This window comes from Drosophila eugracilis, unplaced genomic scaffold, assembly GCF_018153835.1.
Source record: "Drosophila eugracilis isolate 14026-0451.02 unplaced genomic scaffold, ASM1815383v1 contig_90, whole genome shotgun sequence".
NCBI classification, from domain to species: domain Eukaryota; kingdom Metazoa; phylum Arthropoda; class Insecta; order Diptera; family Drosophilidae; genus Drosophila; species Drosophila eugracilis.
The window spans coordinates 1,916,386-1,928,693 of NW_024573812.1; the positions used below are offsets into that span (position 1 = coordinate 1,916,386).

A 12,308-nucleotide genomic window follows, 5' to 3' on the forward strand; every position below is an offset into this window, starting at 1 on the left:
GTGGGTGGGAAATGGGGGAATGGAGGAAGCTTTAGAAGGTTGGTTAGAAGACGAGGCCAAGAGTGACGTCGTTGGCAGAGGGTCAAAAGAGAAGGGGCTAGGGGAAGATGAAGCAGAAGGCCAGAACAAACTCGAAAGCGCCGACATCACAATGGGTATTATAAAACAAAAACAAAATGTCAAAACCCAAGACGATTATACGAGCGCCAGTCGCGCAGCTGCGTCATCCATGGAGCCACCATTGCTCTGCTCCACTTCCACTTCTACTTCCTCTCTCTTCTAGTTCCGTGACCCCATCTCCAAACATTTCGCCATGATGGCGACCGAACGAACGTATACGTTCTCTGCTCTTTGGAGTGTCTTGTATGCTTGTGTGTGTGCGCAGAGAGCGCAGAGCCGGGTGTTTATTGGAGATTGCGATTGTGGCTTGGCTTACCCACACACACACTCACACGTATACTAACAGCAAGGACTTGGTCCTGCCGCAGCATCAAGAAGGAACGAATCAAAGCAAGCCAACAAGCAAATGCGCCACCAGAGTTGCCACTAAAAGTCTCCGTTGGTGGGTGGTTGGGTGGTGTTAGTGTGCGGTTATCCTTCGTTCGCTGCTCCTTGCTGGCTGCTCGCTGCTCGATGCTCGATGCTCGATGCTCTCTGCTCTTGCTGGTGGTGGTGTGTGTGTGTCCTGTGCTGTGCTTTTTGTCCTCATACATATACACAGAGATATACTCCTCTGCCCACTCAGCGACCGCGGATTATATCCAGCGATATGGTTTTTTTCCTAGTCCGGGGTTGGCCCGTTGGCTGGTTGGCCGACTGTTGGAGTGGACACATCACTGTTTAGCTCCTGTCACGCTTTTATGATAAATCTGAAATCCGGAATCTGAAATCGTACATCGAGACGTTAACATCATCATCGCCGCACATTCGCAGCGCCGTCGGATCGGATTGGTTCGGTTTCATTATCAGCGGGAATCGCAGGATACTCCACTTGCCGTCGCCTCTCTACGGTTGCATATAATTATGGAGCTTTATCCTGTGATATCCTCGAAAAGTGTGTTTTAAAAAGTGGTGTTTCTAACAAAAATTTGGAAAAGAGTGATTTTTAAAGAACCTTAATAAGCCGTGCTAATCAAAATTACATAATTTCTTAAAATGAATAAAGAAGAAAATTCCTCCGAAACACGCCCATCATCGCAAGGTAAATTAAAAGTTAAGAGATGAACATGAGAATGGAAAAAATTGTTTGAAAATTATATGAAGTGAAACTCTACTACTAATATATTTATTTTCTTAAAATAACCCAAGTTTGAAAAGTGTGTAGAAAGACTTTTTCTAGCAACAAAAATAGGTTTAAAGTTCCGTAAAAAATAAGGACATTATCACGTTTCCGGGCAAATTGCGCGAAAAACATAATTATTCGTTTTTGCGTGTTCCTTAGACCCATGATTAATTAGGTCACGTTGGAAAAAAAACAATAAAAAAGGGTACTTCGAAAAAAAAATAACGTGTAAGAAGCAGAGATTGTAATTAACGAGAATCCTTTCCTTGACAAAATAAAATGCCAGCTTTCTGACGATTTCTATTTCTTTATTTGAAATCTTAAATTTTGTGGACTATTTAAACCGACGGAAAAAATTACTTTATTCCTTTATGTATGATTTTTAATCAGAAACTCTTTTCAATTTTAATAAAATATTTTCCATATTATTGGAATTAATATTGATAGCAACATTTTCGTTTTTTTAGGAAAATGTATCTTATCCCCTTAAGTAGGCAATAGATTATGTGATGAACTTTTTTTATTTTACCTTAAAAGATGCCTTCATTGATACCTGAAAAAACTAAAATCTATAAGCAATTTCGTTACTTTTTTAAAGAAAACGTATTCTATTTAAGATTATTGTGCTTATTTTAACAACATTAAAGTTGATTTCATTAAGATGTATGGATTCATGAGACCCAAAGACTCAATGGCTTAATACCAGCAAGAAAAGAAAGAAACAACAAACGTATTAGACTTCACTCTTCTAATAACACATTTCCAATTTCAATTACCAATTTATAGCAACGAGTTGTCTGCGGAGACACTCGAATTAAATCGATGCCCAACTTTCTGATGGCATGCACGAGTAGCCGAGCAAATTCAATTTGCGATAATCACCAAATTGAATTAGACTTCGAAGAGTCAGGCTGCCAAAAATTTCAGAAATTCATAACACAGCCCTTAACACTTTTGTGTGTGGGTTTCGGCAGGAGTAGTAGCCGTAGTAGGCCAAAGTGAATTTCAACGAGCTCATAAAATTAACAAAGACGGAGAGCTCCGGAAAATGCAAGCATATGACGCTAATCCTCTGGCATTAGACCGCAGTCCTGCCAGTTGGTCCCGGGCTTAGCCACATCCTGACTTTCCTGTCTTTCAATTCAAAAACCAGAACCATGAACCCACGAACCCGAATGGTCGAGCGCACAGCCAAGTGGCGAGTGTAACAAATGTGTCCTCGTCCTTGGGCTCGTCCAGGGTTAAGTGCATCAAAAAATCAGTAAGGAAACTACAATCAAATTAGGGTGTGATGGCAAAACAATCGTCCCCCGAGGCAAATTTTGCGCACAGATTGCTACGGCACACTCTGGCCGAGGTCGAGAGCCGTTTGGCTTAATGGCACCCTAATTGAATGTGTAAATATATTTGCGGATTACAGGGCGTCAATGTCGCCACGCAAGGATAAGATCGGCAGGTCCCTGGTTCTACTCCCCTTGGTTTCCACAATCCGGTACATCTGACAAATTGGGATTTAATTTATATGAACTACATAAGTGATTTTTTATTGCAAGAACCATTACCACTGGTAGGATAGATCTAAGATTGGCTTTGAAATTTTACACGGTTTGTGCTTCAATGAGATCGCAGTACAAATATAAATCATTTGGAAATGTTTCTGGGGTATTCTCTCTGGTAATCTCGGCTTAAGTTGTGGAATTATCACAGAAACTGATTCTAAATTAAGAATACATCGAATCTCTTTAATTTATTCTTCAGCAAAAATTATTAAATACATAAAGAATAAATATATGTTCGAAACTTTGAGATTTCTTTAAAATGAAGAAATATTTTCAGTGATTAAAATATATATATCTATGATATTATTGGATTATTGAAGATATCTATAAGCTAAAGCTTTCTTAAAATACTAATAAAATATAATATATATATAATATAATATATTAATAAAATATATAGTTATTAGGTTGATCTTCATGCTGGCTAGAATGCCTAGTTTCTACTAAAAAGTAAGTTGTCTGCACAATATAGATCCAGTCTTTTTTTTACAAAATAAAGTAATAAAATATATTATATAATCTGGAAGTAAGGAAAAAGATGAACGATTTACACTTTGTCAAAAAATCAATAAAATTTTAGATCTCAAAAAACAAAAAGTGTGAATCTTTATAAAGTAGTAAAAATGTCAAAAGATTTTTAATTTTACCACTTTTAAGAGAGATAAAGTCTTACGATGTTTTGGATTACGTAGACTTTATCACATTGCCCGTAGGCTTTAAAACAATACTAAAAAATTAAATATAAATAACATAGAAAGTTTGTTTATCAAAGAATTCGTTTACTCAAAAACTAATATAATCTATTTTTTTGCAGAGCTCCACAGTCCCCAGCGGCATTGCTATACACCACCGACGGCGCCTATGCATGGCCAGGCGGCTCCACCGACATCCGTGGGCGTGGCACCGGCCACACAACAGCCTCCTCCTCATCCCGCCGCATCCAATGTGCCTGCTGGTCGATTGCTAAGCTGGAATCACAGTGCAGCAGCAGCTGCGGCTGCGGCAGCAGCAGCGGCAGCCAACTCCATGAACCACTCGTCAGCGGCCGAGTCTTCGTCGATGACCCGGATTAAGGGTCAGAATCTGGGCCTCATCTGCGTGGTGTGTGGCGATACTAGCTCTGGAAAGCACTACGGAATCCTTGCCTGCAATGGCTGCTCGGGATTCTTCAAGCGCAGTGTGCGGCGGAAACTCATTTATCGGTGGGTAAACACAGGAAGAAAAGGTGTTAAGAAAATTGGAAAAAATTGCCAAAAGGAAATGACAATTTGTATAATGGGAAAAAGCATTTTTAAACCACTTTTCTTTTTTAATGAAAATTAAAAAGTGCTACTGTAGAGCTTTAAGATTTTTATCTTTAAATCAAGTCTCACCAAAATGCACTCTGCATTTTCCCCTGTGTAGCCCTAACTATGGTCCTAAATCCAGTCATTACCATTTCATTTCCATTAGATGTTGCAACATTTGCCCAAAAGTGGGTGGTATCGTTTGGGGTGTGGGTTGCTCTGTGCCCGGAGGCCCGTCTGGCGGATTACGGAGCTCTGGCAAATTCATTACAATTATTCAAATCTTTGGGATTTGAGCGTCAACTTTTGAATGCGCATATTTGCCCTCGCGTTGACTTTGTGCCCAGAATGGCATCATGTGCGAATGTTACTTTACTTCACTTTCTCTCCCCTCAAATTGCAGCTTAAAATGTAATTGAATTTAAAGTGAATTCGCTTAAAACTTTTTTACTTTGACATTGGAATTTTCGAAATAGAAAAGAAAAAAGAGACAAAAAGCCGAATCAAAACGTTTTCAATTATCATTAAATCAGGAGGAAGAAAAAGTATATCCCATAAGCCAAAGCGACAGAATCAATGCCAGCAAAGGCATAAAGTTATGATACAGTAATGTATATTTTGCTTTTGCGGCTTTGCAGGAGTCGCGGTAAATCACAAACGTCGAAATCTCTATATAGCCGAGCGGTCCCATGAGATTGATATGGGAGGCTTAAGCGGAAAACACTTGGCCAAATGTGACCCGCCGCCACCCCACCGACATCTTCGCCCACAGCCTAAGCCAAATAGCAACAAAGTCCAATACAAAAAAAGAGGGCGGATAAAATAGAGCAACATCCTCCCCAGCACAGGAATGACTAAACAGGAGGGATACACTCCAGACATCGAAAAGGGATTCGAACGGGTCGAACAGGGAACTGGGAACAGGTCTAGTGTATATTTTCACCGACGTGACTTGTTTTCCGATGGTCGCCAGAGTCAATCTGTCCCTGGGTCCTTTTTTATAGTATATACGAAATGTATATATCCTTGTTTCCGGTTGTCCCATTAAGCCATTTTCAATTATAATCAATTGCTTCCAATCAGAACTTTCGAGTTTAGGTGAAGGAATTTTCTAAGGATGGAAAGGTATAGGTTTTTATTTTTATAGCTGAAGAAAATTATGGATGAATCATCTAATCATTTTTAGAGATAGAAAATATAAGTTATTTAAGAGGAAAAGATTTAGAAGAAATTAAGAGAATTGGATAATAATAATTATTTTTTTAAATAATATAAACAGAAGTCAGCCGAAGTCAGCTTTGTTAATAAAAATCATAAATCATCATTTTGAATAGAAATCTAAAATATATTTTTTTACTGCATCTTCTTTTAACTTGGTAACTTACTTATTAGTTAATATATTATTATATTTAACAAATATTAATATTAAAAAAAAAATATAATATCTAACTTCAAGCCAAGTTACATAAACTAAAACAAGATTAATTGACAATTAAAGACTTTATCCACGTCATATCACACTTTAAAAAATTAGTAGCAATTAGTAGCAAAAATACTAAATAATATTTAAAAAACATATAATATATATATATAGTACAAAAGGATACAATATATAAAAAATTTCACATATTTTCCTAACAACCAAGAAGCAAATCCAAGAGAATCCACCAATATTAAAACATCATAAGCCTTCCCACAAATCCTGTATCCTTTTCTGCCTTTTCCCACCGTAGTTTTAGTATACACAAAATGTGTTCATCGTCTATTCCTGGATTTTTGATAATGGTTGGGGCAATGGAAATATTATGTGATTATTTTTATAGACACACAAAAACTTGGCACCCCAAAAGGAATACATAGCCATTCACACATATCCAATCTATTTGATTTGTTTACGAAAGCCGGACATTTGCATACACAAAATACCTCAATTACATATATATATATATATAGGAGACTGTATCTCAAGGATACATTTGGCTAAGTGATTTGAGTCAAGGCGCCATGAAGTACATAAAATGGAAACGAAATGGACGGCCAGAGATCCTAGGAGCGTTGGCCATCTTTGAGTTTTGGCGCAGGCTTAGTGTGCAAAAAGGCAGGCGAAGCGATGACTGGGCTAAAAATGGTTCCATGAACTGGATTTGAGTGGGAGGATGGGATGGGATGTACACCACTCAGCCCTGATTTGATTAAAGTTCCACAAGGGCAGCGGCGAAAGGACAAAGGAGACAGAGAGAGAGAGAGAGAGAGGTCGATGAGCAGTAGCAGGTCCTGCTGTATCTAGCAGATTTTGAAGTGCTTTTGTGGCTGGATTTCCGCTCGGTTGGCCATAGTCTGTTGCTTTGTTGCTGTCGTTTCGCTACCAAATTCCACAAATGTTGCAATTTTTGACATGACAAAAAATCTCATTAGATGTAGCTGGATAACTTGATTATATCCTAGCACTATTTTAATCGATTCTGAATTGTATTTGCAGCTGCCAGGCGGGAACTGGACGGTGTGTGGTGGACAAAGCCCATCGGAATCAATGCCAGGCCTGCAGGCTCAAGAAGTGCCTTCAAATGGGAATGAACAAGGATGGTGGGTATTAGCCTAAAATGCATTATCATATCTCCCTCAACTCGCTCTAATGAACTGAAGCACGTTTAATTGGTCTTTAACAGGACCTCAAAAGGTTCCCTTACACGTGTCTCCTTTCCATCAGCACTTTAACCCCTTCCCACGCACACTAAATAAATTCCTTCTAAAGAGCATCCTCCTGTTTGGGGGTGGCTCTCTTAACCTCCCGTGGGGGTGAAGGTTGCTCCTTATTTACATATTGCTCACCCAATTGATTTGTTACCTGCTGGTTGTGTTGTCTTTGACAGATTTTATGCAGCTTTACCGCTGCCACTTCACTGAACCCCAATTGTTCATTTTGACTGAAAGTTTTCCTCATTGTTTTGATGGCAGCGGCAACTTTGGTTAAACATTGGTTCGATTTCTTGAATGGCAAATAGACAAACAGCAGTCGTCAGTCAGTTTCAGTTTCAGGTTTACAAAATCAATAGGTATATATTGTACTCTCCTGGTTGTTCTTTGTGAGTCATCAGAAGGTATTTTTGAAGGAGAAAAAACATATTTCAGGTGTTTAAAAGGGATCCTTACTAGTTACTGAGCTACTGCGTTACAGTATTGATCTATTTGATATATAGATAGCTCTAAAAACTATATTATATATCTTAAGGTGACCACTTAACCCTTCTAACAATAAGAGCGATAAGCTAAAAAACTTAAAACTGCAAAAGATGCAACCTCCTGGTTCACATTCAAGTCCTGACTTTCACATCAATTATATAGCATAATAGTACACACATTCTCCCAAGGGACCGATTCACACCCGACTCAATTATGGATCCTTTAATTTACCCGTAAATTATGCTAGCCGTATGGAAAACAGCCACAGTTTGCGGATCCGCCATTAGCGGCGAAGTAGCTTTTGTGGCCGAGGCTCATTGTGCGGTGAAATTGCATAAACAAATGGCGAAACAATTTGTGGGCGTGAGCGGCACGTGACCACAAAACCAATTTGCCATCAAATGGATGGCCTTGTTTTCCCCTTCAGACCGGGCCAAATCCATATGCTGATGAGAGAGAGAATGAACTTAGGCCGAGGCACACGCGTCATTCTGTATGGTCCTGGGATACCTGTACACGCCTCGAAGCGATTTTGTCAGTGTGACATTTCCTCATTACGGACGCGTCCAAAATGCCGGGAACAACTAGATTCTGAGTGCTCATGTTAGTTGCATTTGTTTTCCAATTACAGCCGTGCAAAATGAGCGACAGCCCCGCAACACGGCCACTATACGGCCGGAGACACTGCGGGAGATGGAACACGGGCGGGCGCTGCGAGAGGCCGCCGTGGCCGTCGGGGTTTTTGGGTAAGTGTATCTGCTGATGCACTCAGAAAAATTCTAAATTAATTTTGAACTAAAGTAAAGTAATTTAATATATTAATTTTCAAAATAGGAAAAACTTTTCCTTTTGATTTGATTTTTGTAAAGTACTAGAGTTATAAAGATAATATTTATCATAAACTAAAAATTTTCTGAGTGTATTTGGTGTGGCTGGGCTGTCATTTGCATAACTCTATCTAACCGCCCAAAATCTGCGGGCAACTCCAATTTGCAGACCACCCGTGCTACTGTCGCCTCCCTGCTATGGCTCCGGACTCCTGCCACCGCCGTGTGAGTATTTACTGCCCTCCAGCTGCTAAGCACATAGTTTAAGGATGTAACTTATGGCCTTTTGTTTTGATCCTTGAACAGCATTGGGCAGCCTGCCGACGGGACGACTGCTGCATCACAACCACCTCACCTCCTCCATGCAATTGGCGGCAAATCACATGGGCGCTGGCAGTTTTCCCATGTTCAATCCCGCCGGAGTACATAATTCGCCCAAGGAGAAGGCCTATGGCATGGAGATGGCCAGCAGTGGCAATGTCTCACACTCGACCAATTCGAGCAGCAATCATTCCATCGATCCGAGTTCACCGGCGCCGGAAAATGCCAAAGAGAAAAACAATGCCGGCGGAAGCGTGTCCTCCATTAGCTCCTCCAGTCCCACTATGGAAAATGACAATGATGGTGGGTACTGATAACTTATAACTCCATATTAATGCTAATCCATCTTTTATACCCATGGCAGATGACTCCATAGATGTAACCAATGACAACGAGGAGCCACACACGGTCAGCAGATCGGATTCCAGCTTCATCATGCCACAGTTCATGTCGCCCAATCTATATGCCCATCAGCACGAGACGGTCTATGAGACGAGTGCCCGACTGCTCTTCATGGCCGTCAAGTGGGCCAAGAACCTGCCCAGTTTTGCCCGTCTTTCCTTTAGGGATCAGGTGAGTGAAAATATAATTCAGTTAAAGTTAATTAAATCTTATAAAATCCCTTCTACCTTCCAGGTCATTCTGCTGGAGGAGTCTTGGTCAGAGCTCTTCCTGCTGAATGCCATCCAATGGTGCATCCCCTTGGATCCTACTGGCTGTGCGCTCTTTTCAGTGGCGGAGCACTGCAATAATCTGGAGAACAACGCCAATGGAGACACTTGCATAACCAAGGAAGAGGTAAGTCATGTCCCTATCCTTTTCCTATATCCAATTAATCATTAATATTTCTGATAGCTTGCGGCGGATGTGCGAACGCTCCACGAGATCTTCTGCAAATACAAGGCGGTGCTGGTTGATCCTGCAGAGTTTGCTTGCCTCAAGGCGATAGTTTTGTTCCGACCGGAGACCCGTGGACTGAAGGATCCGGCACAGATTGAGAACCTCCAGGATCAGGCCCATGTATGTATGATAAAGGATATAGCTTGTGATCTGGTTAACTGTTTATTTTGCTTTACTAGGTCATGCTGTCACAGCACACGAAAACGCAGTTCACGGCCCAGATCGCCAGATTCGGACGACTCCTTCTCATGTTGCCGCTGCTGCGCATAATCAGCTCTCATAAGATCGAGTCCATCTACTTTCAGCGTACGATTGGCAACACGCCCATGGAGAAGGTGCTCTGCGACATGTATAAGAACTAGTTAACTCGGGCTTTAAGTTACAACAAATTTAAATAAATATGTTTTTGTGTCTTGAATGTTAAATGGTTGTGGTTTTTAATTCATTTATTGAGAGTAAAATATCACCGAAAATTTAGGCCTCTCACAATCTTAGCATAATGAGACAAAAACCAAAATCAAAATTAGGTTGCCCGGGAAAAAATGTCCTTACTTTTTAATAAATCACATCTCTGCGGGGTGGTAGGTGGCGGTACGTGTAATGTGGGCGTGGTTTTGGCAGTGGAAACCGGCGCGGATGATCTGTACTTCTATTGGGATTCCAAAGCTTTCGACTGGCCGAAACCGCGACCAGCAATGCGAAAAGCAGAATCTAAAGAATAAATCAAGTCAATTACAGTCAAGGTTACTACTTCTATTTCTCAACTTACCAGTAGTTTCAGGCTAAGCAACATTTTCGAATTGAGGGCGGTTTTAAGACTGGGCCCCTTTTATACCAAATCCGCAATCAAAATTACTGATAATAAAACCTGACCTCTGAACTATCTTATGTTGTTGTTCAGTTTAGATTTGGCAATGAGTTATTTATTTATTTAGAAAAAAATATTGACAATGCTGCAGCTAAAATTTTAGTTAAACGTACTAGCGTACTATTAAATTTATGTGTATTAAAATTTTCGTTCGGTTAATTACATTTTATTTTTGGCATTCTGGTAATCAACATTTTATTTAGTCAATTGAATCAAACCTAAGGTCAATATATATTTGAATACCATACAAATATGCTATATGGTAGCTTTTATTATGATACCTTCCAAATTGGAGGATCTGGTGTAGCTGGGATGTGTGGACCTGGGGTGTGAAGAAGGTTGGGTGTATATTTGGGCAGTGCTTGACTGCGGTGTGTGTGTCGTCTTCCACTTCCAAAACAGCCCGGTTTTTCCCAATCCCACACACCCCAACGCTGTGGTTTGGCCGAAACAGCGACCAGCAATGCAAAAAGCAGAATCTATAGATAAATCCAGTTAATTACGTTTCATCTTCCATTGCTAGACTTACCAGAAGTTTAAGGTTGAGCAACATTTTCGAAATGAAGAAGATTATGAAATTGCGTTCTTTTTATACCAAATTCGGACATAAATTCATATTTAATCTGAACTCTGAACTAACTTCTGTTGTTTAGTTTAGATTTGGAATCGATTGGATTGATGATTCATATGCACAGAAAAAAATCTTTACAGTGTTTCAGCTTAAATGACTGAACTGATTTTTATATTTTAATATATTAAAATTTATAGTTTAATTAGATGATTTTATAAATACAGTTTTCGCCAAAATACATGTAATTTTCTATTCAAATTATTCCTATTCATATTCTAAAAAACACGTAAACTATAATCCTTCAATAAATATTCCCAACTAATAAAAATACTGCGGAAAATACGTTTTATTTAACTTATTTTAAGTTAAGTTAATTTGGTAATTGGTTGCATTATTTAAGATCGCTTTAAATTAAAATAATATATCTTTTAAAATTTTATAAACATAAAAATATTATATTTAAAAACAAAAGCTCTCATCACTTAGCTTATCAGCTAACCCGAAAACCTTCCACAGAGTTCACTTCCTGAGCCAAAAAGACTCATTTTGAGATTAAATTTTAAAATGCTTCTTCTTTTTATTAATCATCATTTTTCAATATTTTGACATAGAACCTTAAACAGTTAATGGACTCTAAACGTTGTTCAAAATGTTGTCTGAAAATTGGAAAAATTAAAAAAAAATGCCTCTTAATCAATGAAAAATATGATTTTCTTTTTTTCACGGGTCTGTCAACTCATTTATAAAATTACTATCTGGCAGCACTGATTTTACGACTATAGTTCAGAAACCCAACGCTAGAAATCATTTTCAAATCAAATCATTTTACATGGATAGCATGACAGAAGTACCGCTTCTTGCCGCTAGGTTATGTAAAATTAGAATAGAATAGTATATCTTTATCAGTGTTACCAATTTGCGGTTAACAGATAATTCCACCAATGGGCAAAATTTTCGACAGACAAATTTTTTGGCGACTGGCTTAAAAAGTTCTAGTCTCATAGATATTTCGTCAGAATACAATACTGTACTATTTATTAGAAATGTTAGCTTACTTACATTCTCACGAAGCACATACTTCATTTTTAGCATATGATTTAAGCTTCGGAATACCCAGAATAAATGAAATATCAAAATACTTAACTAATTTTTTCAAACTGCAATACTGGGTATGTAAAGATAAGGACTCTTTTGGTAAAATGTAGCCGAAACGCATGCTTTTGGAATTTCAGAATCTAAGTTATGTTTGGAAATACCCCACAATTTAAATTATCAGTAATAATACATTTTTCAATATCATTAACTTTGGGTATTTCCATAAATAAAGCTTGAGCTTACGGAAATAGTAAAAAAAATCATGCAATCAATAAAATTTTTGTTTGTCATTGATTTAAAATTTAGAATTTGTAGTCATGGTAATCATCGCTCCACTCTCAATTGTGTTCATGCACATACAAATCTACATATTTAACATTAAAGAGCAATAAGAAAAGCCGCGATAACAAAATAGTCCA

General features: G+C 38.7%; 1 protein-coding gene across 1 annotated transcript; it reads left to right on the forward strand.

Annotated features, from left to right (window-relative positions):
* The first annotated feature begins 825 nt into the window (after positions 1-825).
* On the forward strand, positions 826-9,765 carry LOC108112258 (photoreceptor-specific nuclear receptor). The gene is made up of 10 exons (XM_017222080.1): positions 826-1,201; positions 3,656-4,043; positions 6,607-6,710; positions 7,939-8,053; positions 8,304-8,359; positions 8,441-8,758; positions 8,820-9,028; positions 9,092-9,253; positions 9,311-9,475; positions 9,535-9,765. Exons 1-10 carry the CDS (start codon positions 1,156-1,158, stop codon positions 9,715-9,717), a joined length of 1,746 nt encoding a protein of 581 aa, XP_017077569.1. The 5' UTR covers positions 826-1,155; the 3' UTR covers positions 9,718-9,765.
* Positions 9,766-12,308: the final 2,543 nt, after the last annotated feature.